The sequence below is a fragment of the Serinus canaria genome, chromosome 1, assembly GCF_022539315.1.
Source record: "Serinus canaria isolate serCan28SL12 chromosome 1, serCan2020, whole genome shotgun sequence".
Lineage (NCBI taxonomy): Eukaryota > Metazoa > Chordata > Aves > Passeriformes > Fringillidae > Serinus > Serinus canaria.
This window is the reverse complement of record NC_066313.1, coordinates 73,924,277-73,945,105: the sequence shown is the minus strand read 5'-3', so window position 1 is coordinate 73,945,105 and position 20,829 is coordinate 73,924,277. Positions and strand designations below refer to the sequence as shown.

The following is a 20,829-nucleotide window of genomic DNA, read 5'->3' as shown; positions in this document are numbered from 1 at the left end:
GCAGTATCCTCACACAGGAGAGACTTTACAAGTGCTGGAAGCTCTAAAAATGACTTTTGCATATAAATGTAATGCAAATAAGACATCCCATATTTCCCTTTCTAAGCCCTGTTCCCCTACCTGTGTTGTGTCCCAAGGAAGATCAGGTGTGAAAACATATGAAGTGAGGATCTGCCTACTTGTAGCTATGTAGCTGCCAAAGAAAATTGCTATTTTATTCTGCTTTACTTTCTCAGACTTCTCTGTGGCATCAGTATTTCTGAGGCATTGACCAAGCTTTTAAAAATTAATAGATATGAAAGAGTTGATTGTGAATACATTCTAATGCAAAATGCAGTGTATTGCTTAATCTTTGTTTTCTTCTGAAACTGACTTTGGTACCACCATTAACAATTTACAGGAAATGGTTGCATAAAGTACCCATAAAACACTTTTTTTTCATTAGTTGTTTATATTGCATAAAGCAGGGTAGCATGACTGGAATTACTGGTTTTCTTTCAGTTAAAACCAAACCCCAAACCAAGCCATCGACAAAACTGTTAATATAACTTCCATTTTGATATTTAATTGCAGTGTGCATGGGAGGAGAACATTTCTCTCAGAACTGTTAAGATCTGCTTAGAAAGTTTCTACTATATGCTCTTAAAATGATGCAAAATGATTTTATAGACTTGCTCACTGGAAAAACATGGTTAGTTCTGATAGAGACAGGTTATGAAAGGAGTACTATAAACATGTATCCTTTGTCAAGCAGTGGGCTTTGCTTGCTACCCTGAGTTTCTCAAGACACTTTGGATGTCTGTAGAGACACTCTACAGCAGGAGAATAATTGTTTTTTATTTTTTAGAGATTGTGTGCCAAAAGCGATACTAAAAACACCAACCAAGAAGCAACCCATGAATCCAAAATCACTTGATGTAAAAAATGGATTATTATCTACACTTCTAGGAAAACAGCCTAACATGGTGTATTACAGTTTCTCAAAAGATAAACAAAACCAATTAATTCCTGGTCACACTCTTGTTTTCCTTAGACAAGTGTTATCTGAGTACCACAGGCTAGTCTGATACCAGCGTGGAACTAGGGATTCTTCACTACAGCTTTTTACTGATGTTCCTTGAATTTACAGAACAGTCTGTCTGCTCAACTGAGCAACTTCAGATTTAAAGTCTCAGCATTTGAGCAGAGGCCAAATTTATCCCTTGTGATTTTAGTCCTTACATGAGAAGCCTAAGTAGTGTAGTACTTTCATGCACTATTTGATCTCTGTGTCCCTTAGGTGGGCAGAATTATTTCATTTTCTTGTGTGTAGGATGTGTAAGGTCTGCCCAAGCTCACCTAAGGAGTTGTGCCCCCAAAGGGATCATTCTTGTGTCCTCTTGTCCTTCCTTGCATTCTCTGTCTGTTGCCTCCCTTATGCTGGTTGTTAATGCTGGTTTGTGTGACCTTGTGGTGAAGCAGCTCAGAGGGATAAAGCAATAGAAAAGGAATCACTTTTAATGTGATCAGTTTGCTGATAGCTGAGTCCCATAAACCACACATGCAAGGTTAGGCAGAAGGAGGAAAGTTAGAGACACAGCAAGCTGACAGGGCACAGGTGAGCTGGCACATTTCTGGTAATGTGCTGTCAGGTGTACTTAGCTGCAATATTAGTCTGTGCTCTAATTTAAGTGCCTCGGTTTAGTGCCTCAAAATAGGTGTGGTGAATTCAGGACAAATTGTCTTTAATTATAAGGAATGCTATTTTGGAAAAATATTGTGTTTCTTAGGTGTGCATGTGTGGCTGTGCTGTTTGCTTGAATTACTACTTTTGTGTAGGCTCTATGATAACTTCCAGTATTGCTTTAAAGTATATTATGGCAATAATAGTTTAAAAACTTTTAAAACATCTTTCTGTATTGTTTTTTGGTTCTTACATTATATTTTTTTAAAGTTTTTGATGTGGGCAGAAATGTCTTTGCCCTTCTGTGAATACAGAAGAAGGGCCTGTGTGTCTGAAAGCTTATTTATTTTTTCCATATAGTCATTGATTTAGGAAGAGATACGTTCTATTCCTACAAACTCTGTGTTAAAAAAAGAAAATCTTTGGCAGTCATAAATTTGCTTGCTACCCTAAGGTTAGTTCTCCTGACCTTAGCACTCAGGTGAGCACCTGAGCTGCACCTGAGCTGCGTGCTCTGGGCAGAGGAATCAACTTGGAGGTCGGTCAGGAGCTGCTGCTTGGGGCCGGTGGTGGGGTTGTGCAGAGGAAAGGAAAGAAATCCCGTTGGTGCCACCTTGTGGAAATGTATAATGGCAGCAGAAGTGGCTCAGCAGAGCTGCACAAGGAGCCCGAGTTCAGCTCCTGGCAGCCTGAGGATCTCCTGCGAGCCCTGCAGTGTGTCCCACAGCTCTGGCAGCGGGGCTGCCTGCCAGCCTTTCTCCTGGCACGAGTGAGCACATGTGTGCCATCCCAGCCATCCCAGATGTGGATGGATACTGGATTTCTGTTTCTTCCCAAGTAATTGGAAATGAATTGCAGGCTTCCTCCTTTGCAGTCCCTGAACGTTTTTGGGCTTGTGCCATCTTTTGTATGGAGCTATGGTGGTGGCCTTTTCAGCCCCTTGAACTTCAAAAGGTGGCTGGAGATTTTAAGGTATTCTTAACCTTGCTCTTCTGTTTTTGGAGCTTAAGGCTGAGTTTTTGTTTAGTCCTTTAATCAAAGTACTTTTGGGGGTTTTTAATGCATACATTTTACTGTTTGTATTTTAGTGTCAGTCATGCTTAGTGTGGGTGAAGATGCAAGTGAAGGAAGATTGTATTACAAAGGTGTTTTACTTTAATGAGAGGGAGCTGCACCAGGTCCTCAGAAATTGCTGTTTAGCATAGCTGTTAAAGATGTGAGCATCCTTTCTTTCCACAGCTAGACATTTTTGGAACCTTGAGAGGAGAGGTACAACATACGTTGGGACATAAGCTCATCCATAACTTAAAGGATAGGCATACTAGAAAGGAATATTAAACAGACACTCCTAGGATAGTAAGAAAGAATATCCAGTATATAAGATGAAGTTGTGTAAAATCAAATGGCATTTCTATGGTTTTACTTTGGGTAGAGGCTTGGCTAGAGCAAACACAGCCCTGGCTTTTCTGAGCCTCAGCTCTCCATTTATCTGTGTGCTCAGAGTGGCTGAGTGTGTTGTGCTGGGGCTGGGAATGCTGGTGTGGTGGCCATGCTTGTGTTCCTGAGGCTGCCACCCAGATATGTGGGCTCTGAGGAAGCCCTGCTTCTGCTGCCTTTGGCCTCCTTATTCCTTGAATGCTGATTTAGCTGGGTTGTGTGTTCGTGGTGAAGGATGAGGGTCTTTCAAAAGTATTTGTGAATTACTGAAGAGGCAAAAATCATATGCCTGAAAATATGGTGGGCATAGGGACTGGTAGGTTATAGTGATGTATGCACATTGTTTTCTGTTTCTAAGTACTTATTTTGATGGTTTATATTTCATTGCTGAGAGATCCTGACTTTTTTCTCAAATCCCCAGAGTTTAGAAACCCCAACACTTCAACAGATATCCTTTACTGTCAGACGAGGGGAGTTACTGGCTGTGATTGGTCCTGTAGGAGCTGGAAAAGTAAGTCTTAATATTTACACCATCTCATGAGGTTTTTGAGTCTATTAAATGTGAAAACTAGAAACCTGAAAATATACAATTCCTGTGTATAATGTGTATAATCACACATTCTGCATCAGGACACTGGCATTCAAGATAAGCCCATGTCCTTCTGGGTGGGCAGAAGGTCATGTGGAGCCTAACAGTATTTTGTGTGTTGCTTCGTGGCTGCATGAAAAGGGTACTAGTGCTTTTCTACTGTTAGCAGTAGTTTGAGACATGAGGTGAAATAGGCCATCATGGTAATAAACACTGCCCAGTCTCTGTGACGTCTTTAGTGCAACCAAACTCTTAAATTTTTACTTTATTTTTTTTTTTTTTAATATTTTCCAGTCTTCTCTCTTAAGTGCCATACTTGGTGAGCTGCCTAAAGACAAGGGTTCGATAAATGTCACTGGAAGAATTGCCTATGTTTCACAGCAGCCTTGGGTGTTTTCTGGCACTGTAAGAAGTAATATACTGTTTGACAAGGAATATGAGAAAGAAAAATACGAAAATGTTTTAAAAGTCTGTGCTCTTAAAAAGGTGAGGCTTTCTCTTTGTGTATTTTCTTTCCACTGTTATTTTCATTGTAGTGTTCTTTCAGGCCTGTGGTACAGGCTGCAATGTACAATATATGGAATTGTTATAAGTAGCAAACTCCCATTGCTCATCAGAAATGTGTAATTATTTTTGCTATCCTTGTGTAAGGGATCCTCTTCTAATTCCCAAAACTTACACTAGGGGGAGGTATAGCATGTGTGAAACTGACAAATTTGGGAAAAGCTGTTCCCTATTATTTTGTTTCATAATTACATTTTAGCCATTTTTAACGTGTATTATGGTAGGGGTGTGTGCAAATGCAGAGGCAGAAAACAAATGATCAAGCTAGCACTCTTTGTGACTTTTGTTTCATAAATATCCTATATGCTTTCCTTTGAAAGAAATGTTGTGTTTGCTGTATATTATGCATTGCAAACAGCTATCAGAAGAACCTTAGGGCTACGTGCTGGAGAACTTGCTGAACCCAAGTAGTTTTAAGAAAAAATATATTTGAAAGGTTTGTGTGCAAAGGAGTTTATGACATGAGATACAGAAGAGGATTAAGCCAGATTTGTCAAGAAACAGACATTTTGCTTGGCAGCTAAAAAGGTTTTGTGCAGCATGTTATGATATTTCTGTCAGCAGCGACACAGGTGAAAAGCAGATGGTTACTGTAGTGAACATTTTCTGCAAGATTTTTACACTTAGCAGATAGACTTTAGTGTCTCCTGCTGATATTCAGTCATGCTGTTGTCTAAACTTAAGGCTTTAATGACTTTAAAAGACAGCAAACAGCATTTAAAAAATCCCCACTTCATATTGATGGTAGATTTGCTTTCATAGTTTTCTTGCAAATTTATGTGTCTTATAAAAGCTCTGAATAAGCTTTCAGACTATATTTGGTAGCTTAATGTAAAACTTCTGTATTTCCTGAATAGGAAATATGATAATGTGACATAGAACACTGTGTAATTTTGTTGTCTTATCCACAGTCCTGAAGTCCCAAATTAACCAAATCTGTGTGATGAATGATGTAGTTATTTTTCCTGAATACATTGCAGTAAGAATAAAAACAATGCAATTTTTAGGGATAGTGGCAAGATAATTTACTGATAATAGTCAGTGCAGTTTTTATTTTTTGTGACAGCTAATTTTGTTAAGATTAAAAAGTAATAAATTTACTGTTAGACTTTTTAGTATTTTATTTGATTTTCTGAACCACCAATAAATACTCCTTGTAAGACTAGTGATAGCAGTGCACTTTCCTCTGGCACAGCTGTAGAAAAAGTGAACTTTAGGATCTCATCTATTTTTTCTTCTTTCTTAATTACCTTGTGCTGAAAGTATAGAGTCAAAAAGTAACTGCAGATATTACATTTAGTATGAACTCTTATATTTTAATGTGTTACATTGATACTTTTCAAATAAGAAATGTTACATTGAAACAGCTTTGTCAGTGTTTGAAGTTAAAATGATGTAAAAAATATTTTTATCTGTTCTTTCACCTTTGCAGGACTTGGAATTACTGACGAATGGTGACCTAACAGTGATAGGAGATCGTGGAGCTACTCTGAGTGGGGGACAGAAGGCCCGTGTAAATCTGGCCAGGCTAGTGGTTTTTGCTGTTTCTAAAATTTATAAACTGTCAGATTCCAGTGACTAAAGTAAACTAATGTGAGACTTTGCTGTATTGGCATTTCTTTAACCCTTTTAGAGCCGTGTATCAAGATGCGGACATCTACCTTTTGGATGACCCACTGAGTGCAGTAGATGCTGAAGTTGGAAGACATTTGTTTGAAAAGTATGTTACTGCTTTATTTTAATAGAAAATGCAACTTATATATTGTAATTCCTTATCAAAAAACTTGAGAAGGCATTTCTGAGGAGATGGATTTCTTCACAAAACTTTGTACATTCACTTTCTGATTTGTTTTTTCTCCTATTTTATGTAATTGGAAGATATTTTTCTTCTCCTCTGTGTTTTGTTGATTTTGTTCTTTATTTTTGAAAGCCCTGTAAAAATCTGTTTTGAAGATATTATAAATAGAAATATTCTTAAAGGCATATGTGCCATTTTCTTAAGGAAAATGTCATGTTTCATACATGAGTCCTGTAATCTCATGGGGTTTATGAATAATGGAGTTTATAAATATTAGTACTGAGTGAAGAATAAAATGGGGTGGAATCTTAAACCTCTTCTTAGTTTGCTACAACTTTACTTGCTAATAAGTAATAAGCACTTAATTCAGCTGACTAAAGGAGAGGACAGAACTGTCTTAAACTGTTGAATAATTCTTAATTTTAACTCTTGAAATTTCTCTTGGGTAGGTGAAACAGGGCATGTGGCCTGCAGAGTAGACAGCAGAGAGCAGAAATAGAGGGAAAGAGAATGTACAAGTTTACTATGTAAGAGAGGGATACTGGACCTTCCCCCATTTCCAAAGAAACAGGAGAGTGTTCATTAAAAGTCAGGTTCCCTTTTCAGTGACTATCTTCTCCTCCATCCCTCTAAAACTGTGTAATCTAAGGCACATAGGTGAGTGTCAGAATAATTTTGTTAGTCCCAACCAGTGTTTTGTCCTTACTTCTTCACAGCTTGCAGCTCTATGTTAAAAGGCATAATCTGGAATTTACTAGAAGGAAGAGGTTCTGTTGATGAAATTCAGTGGTCTTTGGTTGAGGCCTTTAGTAAATGTGTTTTGTTTAGCATACTTGCATCCTTTGAATTCCATGCTCCAAATACATGAATTAATTTGGTTTTACTATTGTTATCTCCTGTTTGCCCCTAGATAATAATAAAAACTAGCAGAAATGGTCATAGAAATTGCACTGAGTAGCAGTTGCCTGAATGGGTTTTTTTTCCCCATACGGGGAAGATTTTAGGATCTAAATTTGAAAGTTGCACATCCTGTTGATGTTTGCAGTTTCAATCTGGACCCTCTGAAACCCCTTTAACATGTGGCTTTATTTTACTGATGTTTTCAAAAGGCCATTGTTTGTTCCTGTCTGCTAGTATGGAGTAAGAGTTTTAGGATGCGTGGGCTTTACTTTCATTTTTCAGCTGCCACGACTGATAGATGGAGTTCATCACCTCTGTACTTCATGTGTGCTGTCAAATTCCTTTAATGCCTGTTGAAGCTTTCTGGGCTTCAGCTGCTGCTTTTCTGTTTCTGCACAAGATCTCTCTGCACCTCCAGCATCTGACTGTATCAGTGCCTGGGTTCTGAAAGTGCACCCACCTGAGCTGTTAACCTGTCTCTCCCTGAAGTCTTAAGGTCTCTTCATGAAGAGGGAGATGAGAAAGTACCACGGTGCCTTCTGAAGGAGGTCAGGCTGCCTCTTCAGCTTGCTCTGCTTTTCATGTGAGCTGTGACACTGGCAGCATCTACATTCTACTGCAGACCTGGAAGGGTGGATTTTTGCATGTGCAAAACCATAAAGGAGATAGAAGCCATTGCACAGTGTTTTGCTGATAAGCGTGTGAAGATGAGGAGGAATTAGGAGGTTATCTCAGAGAATTTGAAACTCAGACAAGTAGCTGGGGTTCTTTCTGTACTTTCATTTTTTTCTCCACAACTCCAGATCAGGTTGAGCAAAACACAAAGAAGTAGAATGAAAGCATTTTTTAGAAAATGGGCTGGTGGAGTAGTACTGGGAAGGAAAACCAAGCAATGACTCCCTACACATTTTTTAGGGGGGGTTTTTACAAACAGAAGTTGTCTTCTGAGGCTTTCAAGGAACCTGTAAAGGTACTGGGGGTAGTGAGGAGAGTGTTATGTTCAGTGAGTTGCTTTGAGAAACAAGGCAAGGCATGTACTTTAGTGCTTCCTGAATAGTGCTAGAAATGTGGAGAAGACAGAGAGCACTTGGGCAAGAATGAGTTCTTAGAACATGGTGCTGAGGAATGTCCAAAACACCACTTCAGGCAGGCTGCTCCCCCAGGAGTCCAAACCACGAGGCTTAAAACAATGGATGAGATGGAAGAAACAGGGGATTTTTTAATGAGAATCTGAAGTGGATATTGTTCAGTTCACTAGTTCTTTTTTTTTTTTTTTTTTCCTTGCAGTTTTGTGTTAAAGTTGTTTATTTTTTTTTTACAAGTGTCTAGTCTAGGTGTTTGTTTACAAAGATAGGTATGTTCCTAGTAATTCCCCAAAGCTATGGCTGGTTCATTGCATTTGCTGCTTTTCTGTGTTCTATTCAGCTACTGCAGTAAGTAGTTTAAAATATATAACTACTTTCAAATGAGAAAGAATGCAAGTAGCACAGCTCCAATGGGAAAACAGACCATGATTTTATTAATAAAGGACTTTGGCTCTTAAGAATTTCTTTGTGATTCAGACAAGTTGTTCTGTGGATGATGGAGTAGATAAAGGCAGTTTTTCAATTAATTCCTCTTTCCTGGTCAGATTCCTTGGAAGATATTTTCTGAAGATTTTCTGTTTTTGTGTTCTTTGTTGCCTTTTTTCCTGTGAGTTCTCAATAGTTAATAGTAGGCATGCTTCAGCCTTTTTCCAGTGGGGGATAACCAGTAGAGTTATATGTTTTTTTACATATTTGTATTTGGATATGAAAAGATGCCTTTGTTTTATATTTATTTAAATAAATAAAGTTTTTAATTCACTTTTAAGAAAGCTGATATTTTGAGACCTCTGGTTTCAAAATGAGGGACAGCCATCACAGATCCCATAGCACATTTCTTTGTATGGTGAAGTTTGGAGCAGATGGGGATTTCTAAGAAAATCCTTCAATTGCACTTGGATCTCAAGGAATTTCCTACTCTCCCTTTTTATCTAGAGATTATATAGTTTCAGATCACCTTTAGATAGAGATAAAATTGTGTCCCACCAGTCATGTTTTTAAGAGTGAGATTTATATTTCATCAGTCTATTGGGGCATGCCTTTCTCTAGGTATTGTTACTTCCCATGTATCTTTTTCGGTGAGAGGAGCTGTGTGCCAGTCTCGGTAGATGATAAGCCTGGTTTCTTTCTCTTTCTCCTCTGTGCTTGTGAGAGTAGACAGAGTTGCAGGACAGTTTAGGAATCTTTTTAAGTAAGACCTAAAGGACCTAAAGTTGTGATGGTTCCTGGGAGTGGTATGTGCATAATTCCTAGTGTCGGACAGAATTCACATAAAAAAAGTTCACAGACACCGGGATCTCTGGCTCAGAAAGTTCCTTAGATATGGACTCTGGAAGCTGGAAATGGGTGCCATAGGAAGCATCTCCCTGTGTACTTTATCCAGCCATCCAGTGCTACCTGGTGCCTGGAATAGGTCAGTGGTTTCTGTGGACCAGTTGTATTTATGCATGACTGGGACTTGTCGTGGGATGGAGATAAATGATTGTCAAGGTAGGCATAGAAGCAGAATAAGCGGAGTAGAAAAATAGACAGCAGAGTAGAATGTGTAGGGTGTGTGGGTTTTTTGTCTCTGTCAATCATAACACACTTCTTTTTTAAATTTTGTAAATTTTGAAATGTACAAAACTAACTGGGGGATCATTCTCTCTAAACTGCTTAAATTTAAACAGAAGGAAGACGAAAACAAATATAGGAAGTAAGTTAATGTAACAAAGGGTTTATGCCTGTGAGCACATCTGCATGTGCTTTAATTTCATTTCAGTGGTTATTTTCATTGAAACAAATATAAGTATTAACTAGAGTAAAGTTAAACTTGCATGTGAACTTCCTAAAAGGAGAGGGAGAAAGAGTGGTAAGGAAGAAAGTAGAATCATTAAAGAAGAGACATTTTGCAGAGGTGAAAGAAAGCTGGTTCTTGGAGATAAAAAAAGATTGAAGAAAAACTTGTCTCAAAGAACTGATAGGGAAGGAAGAACAAATGAGGATTTGTATGCACGGGGTGCAAAGACTCTGCCTTTGTACAGGGGAGCACTGTGTTATTGTAGGCCCCTTTCTCAGAGTCTCCTGCTTCATGCTCTGCACTATCAAAGCTCAAGCTAATTATTTTTTAATTCTGTAGCAGTTTGCTGTCAAAGTGCAGTGGGTTTTTCAAATGGATTATAGTATCCTGTTATTTAAGTTTGTTAACTTAAAATACTCTTTGCTTTTTTTTGTTGAATCAGAAGGGTGTAATTTCTAGAGAGGTCTGTCCTGATTCTGGTATTTCTGATGATGTATGAAGGTCATTGATGGTACATTTTTAGGTGATGGAAAACCAGGCAACACTAAAGGCAGTTCTGGAAACAGATATTTGTGAAGTTTTGGCTATGGGATGTGAATTATTAGGTGCATGCAGCTGGGTAAAGTGCCAGGTGTTGAGTCCATGAAGGTACAATGAGCAGGGATCAGCAGTGTGGAAAAGGAGGTGTAGAGTGTTGTAGATGACAAACCCAGTATGACTCAGTAATGTCATGCTCTTGTTAAGGAAATGGCACCTTGGGATTTATGACTAGTACTATATGTGGCAGTACAAGTAAAATAATACTCCTGTTATGGTTTGTTACATGTAAGGTCTCAGCTGAAATAATGCTTCAATTTTGTGCCTTCAAAAAATGTGTAGACCAGCTTCATACTCCAGTATAGGTAGTCAGGAACATTCAGGTGTCCAGGGCAGGGAGGCAAAATAGAAAGCTATCTGCAACTTGAAAGAAAAGTTTATTTGGGAGACTTCTTTATTACTTTTATTTATTTTTCTTTCATGTCTGGAGGACTTTAGGTATGAAGGGACCTTGTACACAGGAATGAACTGGTCTAGGGGCCCTTGGGGATGTAATGGATTGAAATTGCACCAAAGGACATAAACTTGAACTTCAGAGAAAAAATATTATAATGGCAAGGGTAGCTTGTCCCTGGAATACATTTTCAAGGGTGTTGAAATTTCTGTTTAGCTTAAACATGGAGAAGAACCCATTTAACTTTTGCCAGGAACATTTTACGTTTAAATTGATTCTCAATTGGGGAAGAGGATAAAACTTTCACAGTCCCTTCATCTTGCTTTTTCTTGTACTCAAGAGAGGCTGAAGAACCTTTGGGTGTTCTCTCTTGGGATCTGGTGTGACTGTGTGCACAGGTGTGTGTGTGCTTGTGCATGTGATAAATGGGACAGTGGTGACTGGAGTTGGTGCAGCAGTTTGTCCTGTTGTCATGCATGAAGTGTGCCCACAGTCTAACAAAGTGTGCCCCTGAAGAGTAGTGGACAGTCCCAGGGAAGGTGAACTATCTGGGTTTGAAAAGGCAGGTAAAAAGGCAGGTAAAAAGGTTGTGGCAGTGCTGGGCTGGCTCCAGCAGATGTCTGAACTCTTGGACCAGTTACATGCCCTGCTGAGAAGGCTTTCCTTTGGTTCTCTGTATCATCAGTGAGAAAGGGACACACTATCAGATAGTGATTCACTTAGAACTGGGCTTTTCACCTTGTTGTTGTTCTTCAGTTATACAGAGCAGTGCTTCTAAAAGTAGATGGATGATGAAACTAAGCCTTAGTGAAGCAGTTGGAAAAAGAAACACTCAGGGACTATTTTGGAATGTTTTGGGGTTTTTTTTCTTAAATCAGTAGTACTGTGTAATTCTCCAGAAGAGTCTCTGTGGCTCAGTGTTACAGCTGGTCTGAAAGCTTCTTTCAAAGAAGAGATAATTTTATTGGCTGTATTTCTCCATAATTTTCTACATTATCTTGCCCTCCTTTCTCTTTCCTTTAGAATATCTTTTTAAATACTCTCTTTGCAATTCAGCTTATGACATGTACATTTGTTGCAAGAATGTTTAAGACAACTTTAATGAAATGTCTTATTGCCTCCTCTTTTTTTGCAGACCAGAAGTAATTATATCTTTTCCCTGCCTTGAAAACTTTAGAAATTTAATGAGGAGCATGTTTTGTTAAGGTTTTATATCGTTTTTGTAAATCTAGTAAGCATGGTCCTCTTATTATTTTGAAAACTGAGAAATTGAATAGAAGAGGTTTTCCAGAAATAAGTTAAGTCTTTTAGGACATTTAATTTTAATTAATCTTTCAATCTCTTTGCAGATGTATTTGTCAGGCCTTAAATCAGAAGATTTCTGTTTTGGTCACTCACCAGTTGCAATATCTCCGTGCTGCACATCAGATTCTAATTTTAAAGGATGTAAGTGATTTCAGTGTCTATACTTACACTTTTAAATTATCCTTTTTAATATAAGAATGAAAAAAAAAAAAGTCAGATTTTAATTTTTAGTTTGTAAATATATTTTCTGTTTACTTATGACTACATATGGATTTTAAGTTTTACAGTTATTAATAAGTTGGTTTTTCTTGGAGTACCTTCCCTGAAAAATCTGTTTCTGAATTATATCATGCATGTAAATAATCTTGCCTTAATAATACTTATTTCTTCAAACCTTTTGTCTGGTTTGGAAATAAAGTTTTAGCCTTCCCTTGCATCAAATTTAATATACTCTGAGACTGTGTTAATGTTTTGCTTTTGTTCTTGTTTCTTACACTTCCGTGTGAATGAAGAACTGTGTTAATTTTGCAACAAATCAATTTTTAAATTGAGGCTGAGAAACAGTCTCAGATGCTCATTTGAGAATGAGCATGCCTTCAGTACAGCTGGTCCCTTCCCATCTTCGTTGTACCAGATACCGAGAGGCAGAGGGGGAAAGCAAGGACTGCAGTTGGGGCTTTTTTTCCTGTTTTTTTTTTTAAGGCTGAGTAGTGAAATATTTGAAATTACTTTTGATGCATCACAATGGTGCAAAAAAGGGCACTGTCCTTCTTTTTCTTTCCATTCAGATTGCTTTAAAAGTTTCAGTAGCTCTTGGGAAATGAGTTTGTGGTAGAGCTGAAAGAAATGTGGACATGGTCAGTGTTGCTCCTTGTAAGGTTCTGTGAGGATCAGAAAATGGAGATGGTGTTTACCCCTGGGATGGAGCAATATAAAAAGACTGATGGTTGTGTGTGTGGTTTAACAGGTTGTCCTAAAGCTGCATGGTTTGGCATGCCCCACAGCTTCTCCAGGGAAGTGATTCTTCCCTGGCTGTAACTGGGGCTGTTCTCATCCTCTTTGTTTGTTGGCCCTGTTAGCTGCTACAGGGTGACTGGTCAGAGCTTAAAGAGCTTGTTTCTGCTCCTCTAAGTGAGGAACTCATAGAGGCTTCAGCTCAGGTACTGCAGTGGGATGTGTGCCCAGCAGCTGCAGAACCCCAGAGGTAGCGAGGACAGGTAAGAAAAATTGCCCTTTATGGAAAGTATATAATGAAGGCACTAAAAGTTTATATTGATTGTAGGGTAAAATGGTGGGGAAAGGTACCTATGCAGAGTTCCTGAGATCTGGCATCGACTTTGCTTCCCTTTTGAAAAAAGATGAGGAGGTGGTAGAACAGCTGTCAGTTCCAGGAACCCCCAACCTGAAGTCTGCTCGGAACCGAACCTTCTCGGAGTCCTCTGCCTTGTCCCAGGATTCGTCCGTCCACTCGCAGAAAGATGGAGCCGTGGAACAGCCACCTGTGAGTGCCCAGAGAGAGGTGTCTTGATTCTTGTCTGGCTGGTTTTTAACTTAAATTTTGATATGGGCTTTCCCTGCAGTGTTGGGATTTCAGGGATTACTGAATTGCATTATCAGGTGAGAGCTCGCCTGTGGAGAACCTGCCCAGCTGTGCTTGGCTGGCAGCTCACAGCTCAGCGTGGTGCTGTTCAAGCCCAGCAGAGTCAGTCTGTGCAGTTCAGCATCAGTTCTGCTGGGTGCTGGAAGCATTCCTTGTGTGAGTCCAGAGCCACCACACTGTGCTTCTCTCAGCCTGTCCTCTGACAGCAGTGCTTTAAAGGGCCAGTCCCACTGTATTGGGTGTGTTTGTGCAGTGTTGAACTGAAATGAACACTTTCCCTGAAGTCCTGAGCTCTGGGAAGTGCATGTAGGAGCTGTGGCTTTATGCAAAGTCTGTGTTTGCATAGCTGGCATCAACATACCATAAACATACCCACATGATCTTGAGCTGGCCCTGCGGGGGTGATCCTGGGACACTGCTGCCTTGCTCTCTCCAGCCCTTTTGTTGGTGAAAACAGAAGGCTTTGTATGGTGCCAGTGTGACTTCCAGGTGCCTCCTTATCTCTTGGCCTGAAGTTTCTGTCTAGAGGTTGCCTTCTGCTGGTGTGTTTGCATTTACACCAAACAGTGCAGGCTCCCTGTAACCCTGCTGGGCTTGTGCTAGCACTGCATCCATGGAACAAGCATTCCCTGTATGTCCCTGATGATTGTCACCCCTATGCTGTGGGTATATGTTATCTCTGTTTCTTCTCTATGATGAAAAGCAGTGAGATTAAAAAAAAAAAACCAGAAAAGCTACAGACTTTTTAATGCCTTTTTGAGGAATGGTTTTATGCTCCAGAGCAGTAAACTTACATTATTAATGCCCCAGTGGCAATTCCAGTCTTAAATTCTGTTAAATTTGTGGAGGTGTACCAAACTTCTTAGCAGCCTTAAGACTGTTGGATGGCAATGGGGAGAAGTGGGAAGGTGTGGTGGCTGGAGAAACAAAAAGCAAAGACAGGCTTCTCCCCTTTTATGGATTAGTAGCTTGGATCTCTCTTTTCATGTCAGGTCTCTTGATTCCACTGCTCTTGTACAGCCATGCCTTGTGGCAACAAAATCAGCTGTTACATATCTACTGAACTGACACTAGTTTTTATATTGCATATACTGTAAAAATAATAAAAAAACCCCCTGATTTTATTAGTTTGTATAGTTCTTTTAACTTCTTTATGCCTGTATCATTTTTTTCCTTCTCTGTTTTTTAGTGTTCCCCATCCATTGTTTGCTTACTATGACTTCCCATTTGTCATTTTACTTATTTTCCCTATTAACAGATGCTTTGTTTGTATTTACAAGGAGATGATTAGAACTTTATTGATAATTTGTATCTTGGGTATATATTGGTTGATTATGGTAGATACTTCTAGAAGAGTATTTAATTTAAATGCTTTTCTGGAAAGGAAAAGTTGCCCATATTTGCTTTCTGAAAACAGAGTCTTCCCTGAGTAAAGGCCTTAATTTCTGGAGCTGTTATAAGTGAATGTGGTACATAAGAAAAGAAGAACCCACACAGGGGTAAGAGTAAACATTTCTGGATATTTATGAATTTGTGGTATATTTGGTGAGCCAATGCAAATAAAATTCTTGAAGTGTTGCTTTGCAGAGTGGATTTTTCAGTATTAGTGCACTGCGACGAATTTTTTTTGGTCATAGCTATAGTTCGATATTTAAAAGTTTTTATATGCATAATCACTTTATCTCCTTGTTTAATTGTTTGCTAATTCTGAACCATGACTTTCAACCATGGCTTAGTCTGAATCTGTAACTACAAGGTTGATGGGGTTTAATCTGTGGACTTTCTTTCAGGGTGAAAATGCCCTGGCTGCAGTGCCGGAGGAGAGTCGCCATGAGGGAAAAATAAACTTTAAAGTTTACAGAAAATACTTCACTGCAGGAGCAAACTACTTTGTGATTTTTATACTCTTATTATTGAATATTTTGGCACAGGTACGTTGTTGGAGCCACAAATAATATTGAATGTATTTTGGGTTTGTGAGATCTTTTTCCCCTCTATTTTTTTTTTTAAATACAGTGCCTGCTTGGTGCTGTAATGTTTAGTCTAAAATGTTTGGGTGTTCTTTAATAATTTTGTAGCGTACCCAAGTGTCAGCATGGAATTTTTGGTACAGCATTGAGAGGTCTTGGCACTGATCCTTATTCCAACAATTTTAATACCTCACTAAAATAATTATTTTGGTGACAACATGGCATGAAAATTATAAGCCAGTGTACTCTGTTTAGAAAGAGAAGAAAATCATAAGGTAAATAAAAGTGGTGTTATAAAACAGTCAGAGTGTTTCCAGTTGAGGAGGGTAAAGAGATGTACTGTGTGTGGGAGGAAGCCTGACAGAAGTGTTCAAGGAGCAGCTCACCTGTTGGTAAGAGCAGATCATGTGAAAAGTTTAGGTGGAGGGTCACTGTTTAGCAGAGTGAGAAAGAAAGGAAGAGCATAGGCAAATATTTTGTGTGATGCAGACTGTAGCAGGTATGTAAATGATTTTTTAAACAAAGTTATTTACAAACTTACTGAAAGCAATGATGAGCTGAGGAAGCTGAGTGAGGATACCTTTCGTGAACCTTTTTCTCTGTTTTTTGCTGAGAAAGCTCAAATTCATTTCATGGAAATTATTTTTCTTGGCTGTAAAAAAATAGTCTATATATTTTAACATCTTACTTCTTGCTTGTCCTTGAATTGAGTCTGTTGGAAAGATAGCTAAGCAAGATCAGATCTCTGTAGTAGACTGCCCACAACTTCAAATTCATGTGAACAGAAGTGTATTTTGAGATAATAACCCTGTTACATGTTTATAGTCACCTTTTGTCACAGAAGGAAGGTGGCAGAAGGAGTTTTTCCCTCCCTCTCCTCTCTCATCCTCCTTCAACCCTGTTTCTGGTAATTATCTCCTGTAAACACAAATTTCTGGACTGGTAACATCAGAAAGTTTGTTAATCAAAAAGCATTTTGGAATATCTCTTGTAGCAAATTTAGGAACTGAGAAAATGAGTTCTTTAATGTTCAATTAACATACATTAGGAAGAGCTACTATATTTTGTTTGCTAAAGTGTATTGCTTTCCTTTAGTTTGCTAACATGTAAGGTAATTTAAGGTAACTTCTTTCTTTGTAGAGCACCTTCTAATGTGCTTGGCAAATTGCTGCTGGTCTTGAAAGACTGGATGGCATACTTTTCTGAATATGTGATGTTTTCCCAGAGAGCTTGAAAGAATAGCAAGGAAATTTAATTTTCCAATTTTTTTTTTTTTAATTTTGTGAGATGATTCTTGTATTTTCTTCTTTTGCTCAAGGTGGCCTATGTGCTTCAGGACTGGTGGCTTTCTTTTTGGTAAGTTGGTGATAAAAAGTGGCTGGTTGTTTCTGCCTTTTCAGTCAAGTGCTGTTTGTTTAGTTGAAAAGGAATGGAACCTGCTCTAGAAAAGTTCAGATCTTCCACTTCTTTTTTGGGGGAAAAAATTTAAACCTCATGCTAAGTGTAGACTGTAGTTGCATCTATTCATGTTGAGATGCATGACAGCATCAATACATGAGATCTTTTCAACTAAAGAGTTGACTCTAGAAACAGCTAAATGCACTTATTTGCTGATGGTTATCTTCTGTGTGCATTTCCACAGGGCAAATCATCAAGAAAAGTTGAATCTCACAACAAATGGAAATAATGGAACAAATGAGCCTGATCATCTGGACCTTAACTTTTATTTGGGAATTTATGCAGGTAATTGCACATGCACATGTGTGTGTGTGTGTGTGTGTGTGTGTGTCTAAGAACTATTTATTATCTGAAAGAGATTTTTGAGAGGTGCAAAGCAATGTGTGGAGAAATGTGATTTCTAGCAGTAACTGAGCAATGTCTTAACAGATTAAAAGCCTGAGTCTTGTTTTCTGATTAAATAGATTGCAATAAATAAAATAAATCTGACAGAAGAAATAGGTTGAATGCAGAGTCTTTAATTGCTTTGGCTGGATTTTGGAAAGTAAATCAGGAATTGAGTATCTGAAAAGTCAGTCACATTAAGGTTGTGGTTATTGTCTATATATTAGTAAGTAATTGAGCTAAGTCTTCAGTCATTATATGGATGGCAAGAGGGATTAGAAATGGATCTTTGTTCTGTGCTGTTCCAAAACTTGGCATGGCTGCATTTCTTCTGAAGTGCCATAGCAAAAGAACAAGCTTTTAAAAGGCATCCTAGATGGGTATGCAAAGCAGGTTGTTAAAAAACATTTCAATATATTTCAATAGGTAGCATTATGCTTCTGAATATTCAGAAAAGGGCGTTGATCCTTGCATTCAGGCATCCAAACATCTTGAAAAACTGCTCTGAGACGTAGTAAAAATTGCCACAGAAGAATCATGTGCATGCTCTCAGATTCTGCTATTTAACACTCCTAGTGATGTATGGTTTTGTATGGCATGGTAATTTCTTCATGGAGATGTAAATGACTGGTGTGAGAAAACAGGTGGAATGCCAGAAGAATATGCATTGAATGTATTCAGAAACATCTCCATGGGTGAGAGAATAGGTGCAGGATTTTTTGTTTAGTTTGTTTTCTGGAACCCACGTGATCTAAGTGGCTGACAGAAAACATTGTGTTTGGCCTGGAAAGCAACAATTTAGGAGCCAGATGAACTTGGCTCTTATTTTCTCTGTGTAATGTTTTATTTCCTGAACTGTTCCAGTGGACTGCACAGTGTGATTAAATGTGGCAAATTTCACTTTCTCTGACCAGGTAGCCTAAAGCACATTAGTGAAAATTTTATCCTTTAAGGAATATTTTGCTCTAGATAGCAGAACAACAAAAGCTACCTTTATATTAAAACATTTAGATGACTTAGGGAGATATTTGCACTGGTTGAACAGACAGCATTGACTTACCTACACAAAATTCTAAGTGAGGTTGACAAAATTATAAAAAGGTAGTACACTTTACATGAAATACATAATCATCCAACTTACCTTTTCTATAATCTCTTAAACAGTATAAAACAATTTATTATTTTTATTTCTGATTGTCAGTGTTTGAAAAAACAAACCTGCTGTCTGATTTCCTTCTTAGTCCTTGTTGCTTCTGTGAAATAAAGATTTTGAGGAGTAAAATTTTTGTTAATAGGGAACACTGCTGGCCAGAGCTGAGGTACCAATTCCACAGCTCTTCTGTAAGGCAAACATGCAAAGAGCTCTTGTCTCTCTCATACTGAAGTTCTGAGCTCATGGACAGGGAAGGCAAAGAGGCAGACCAGGTGAAGGACTTGGAAGCATGTCTTGTTTCTCCCTCTTGAGCCATTCGGTCTGTTCAGGTGTTTTGTTCTGGGAGGGTCATACCAACAGCTTCCAGCTGCTTCCAGGCCCAAGTAAAGTTGTGCAGAAATGTGGAGTTTCCAGGATGTGGTCCCTCTCCTCATGTTGCTCCCAGAGACTGCTGTTAGGAATGGGCTGTGCCACAGCCTCCTGCTTTGTGCCTCTCTGGCTCCCTTTTCGCATGACCCAGCTTTCCTGTTTGGATATGTGCAGTTATTGTGGGAAAGCTTGTCTTCTCCTACCTGGCCTGGAATACAGCAGCTGGGACAAGGCAAAAAAACTCTCATCCCAGCCACCATCCTTTTTCTTAAAAGCAGCACCTCACAGAATGTGAGCAATAAACTGTGAGAAGACAAATGAAATAGTGATGATAGCTTTATTTACTCCCTGGGAGGATACAGAAGGAAGCAGGATGGAATAGCTTAACCATGTCACATAATTTAAAACCTCCCTCTTACCCACTTTTACTGTAGCTGTTCCTGAATTGTGTATGATTTTAACCTGCCCTGAGAGTAGGCAAAGTTTTCTGCTGATAGTTTGAGCAGCCACATTGGAGATTATGCACAGCAAACAGAGCAGCAGCAATCTCATTATTTATTTCAGTTTTTTGCCCTGTAGTACCCTTGCCTTGTAAGCAGAGCTCTGCCCAGGGTTGTACACACCAGTTCCCTAGAAGGACTGTTTCTTCTGGTGGCATAAGGAATGCATCTTACATAGTGTGAAAGACATACAATTTAAATGATTTGGTGTGTTTTACAAGGGGAAGAATGGCATGAGGGGTTTGGGCTGATTGGGAATAACTCAAGGTTGTGATTAAATAGCCATGTATATATTACTTGTTTAATACCTGCTGGAAGTGTTGAATCTTCACAGTGACCTGTGCAAGCCACAATTATACATGGCACTGCAAAATGAATTTTTTAGTAACACTGTTATGCAGAAAGTTTCAATATGCATTTATCTCATGGGTTAACAGACATTTCCTACATTTCTATGAAGTACCAGTTCTTTCAGACAGAAAAAGAGAAATGGATTAAATTGATTCTGTGATAATAACTGAAGCTAGTGACAAATGTATCTGTGTTCTGCACTCAGTCTGAATCCCCCTAGGCTTAAGTTTGGATTCTTGCTATATGCAGAAGTCCAGAGAATTTGGTTTTAGTGCAATTTTATTTTTAACTTATTTTTCTTCTGAAAGATCCATATATTTTTGGAGGCTCTATTCATGTTTTGGGTTTTTTTCATTTCAGGTTTAACAGTGGCTACAATACTATTTGGCATAATAAGGAGTCTTCTGGTGTTTCAAGTTCTTGTCAATTCTGGTCAGAATTTGCACAACAAAATGTTTCAATCCATTTTGAAAGCCCCTGTCTTGTTTTTTGACAGAAATCCTATAGGTAAGTTTATTGTAAAAAAAGAAAAAAAAAAACCTCAGTATTTAATGTATCTCCTTGATTGCACAAATTACACCATTTCTGGACAATTACAATTTGATGGTATTTTTGCACTTCTGTTGGGTTCTTTTGCTTCTTTTACTTAGACTTTCTAAGTCTAAATTTTTACTTAAGCACTTCAAATTTAACAGTGTAGTCCTTTTCAATTTCAAACTCAGACTGCTTATTGATGGTTCACCTTACTGTCTTTAAATGCAGCTTACAGAACAATGAATTAGCTGTAGCTTTGGTGTTGTACATGGATCTGTATTTGCACTGCTGTTCAGATGAATTTCACAGAGAGTCTCCCATATGCTGAATGTGTGTGAATGCATTTTGTAAAACTGTCATCCAGATCCTTCTGTTCTTCAAAAGAAAGGAGAGAGAAGCTG

General features: G+C 38.5%; 1 protein-coding gene across 3 annotated transcripts in view; it reads left to right on the top strand.

The window, feature by feature from the left end:
* Positions 1-20,829, top strand: part of ABCC4 (ATP binding cassette subfamily C member 4) — a 141,765-nt gene that overhangs the window by 31,712 nt on the left and 89,224 nt on the right. For all 3 annotated transcript variants that reach the window (XM_050971980.1, XM_050971984.1, XM_050971986.1), the window contains exons 10-19: positions 3,522-3,611; positions 3,984-4,175; positions 5,686-5,780; positions 5,887-5,973; positions 12,154-12,250; positions 13,392-13,610; positions 15,500-15,640; positions 16,998-17,035; positions 17,322-17,422; positions 20,255-20,401. In XM_050971980.1, coding sequence (XP_050827937.1) covers positions 3,522-3,611; positions 3,984-4,175; positions 5,686-5,780; positions 5,887-5,973; positions 12,154-12,250; positions 13,392-13,610; positions 15,500-15,640; positions 16,998-17,035; positions 17,322-17,422; positions 20,255-20,401 — 1,207 coding nt within the window. The remainder of the gene's footprint in view (positions 1-3,521; positions 3,612-3,983; positions 4,176-5,685; positions 5,781-5,886; positions 5,974-12,153; positions 12,251-13,391; positions 13,611-15,499; positions 15,641-16,997; positions 17,036-17,321; positions 17,423-20,254; positions 20,402-20,829) is intronic.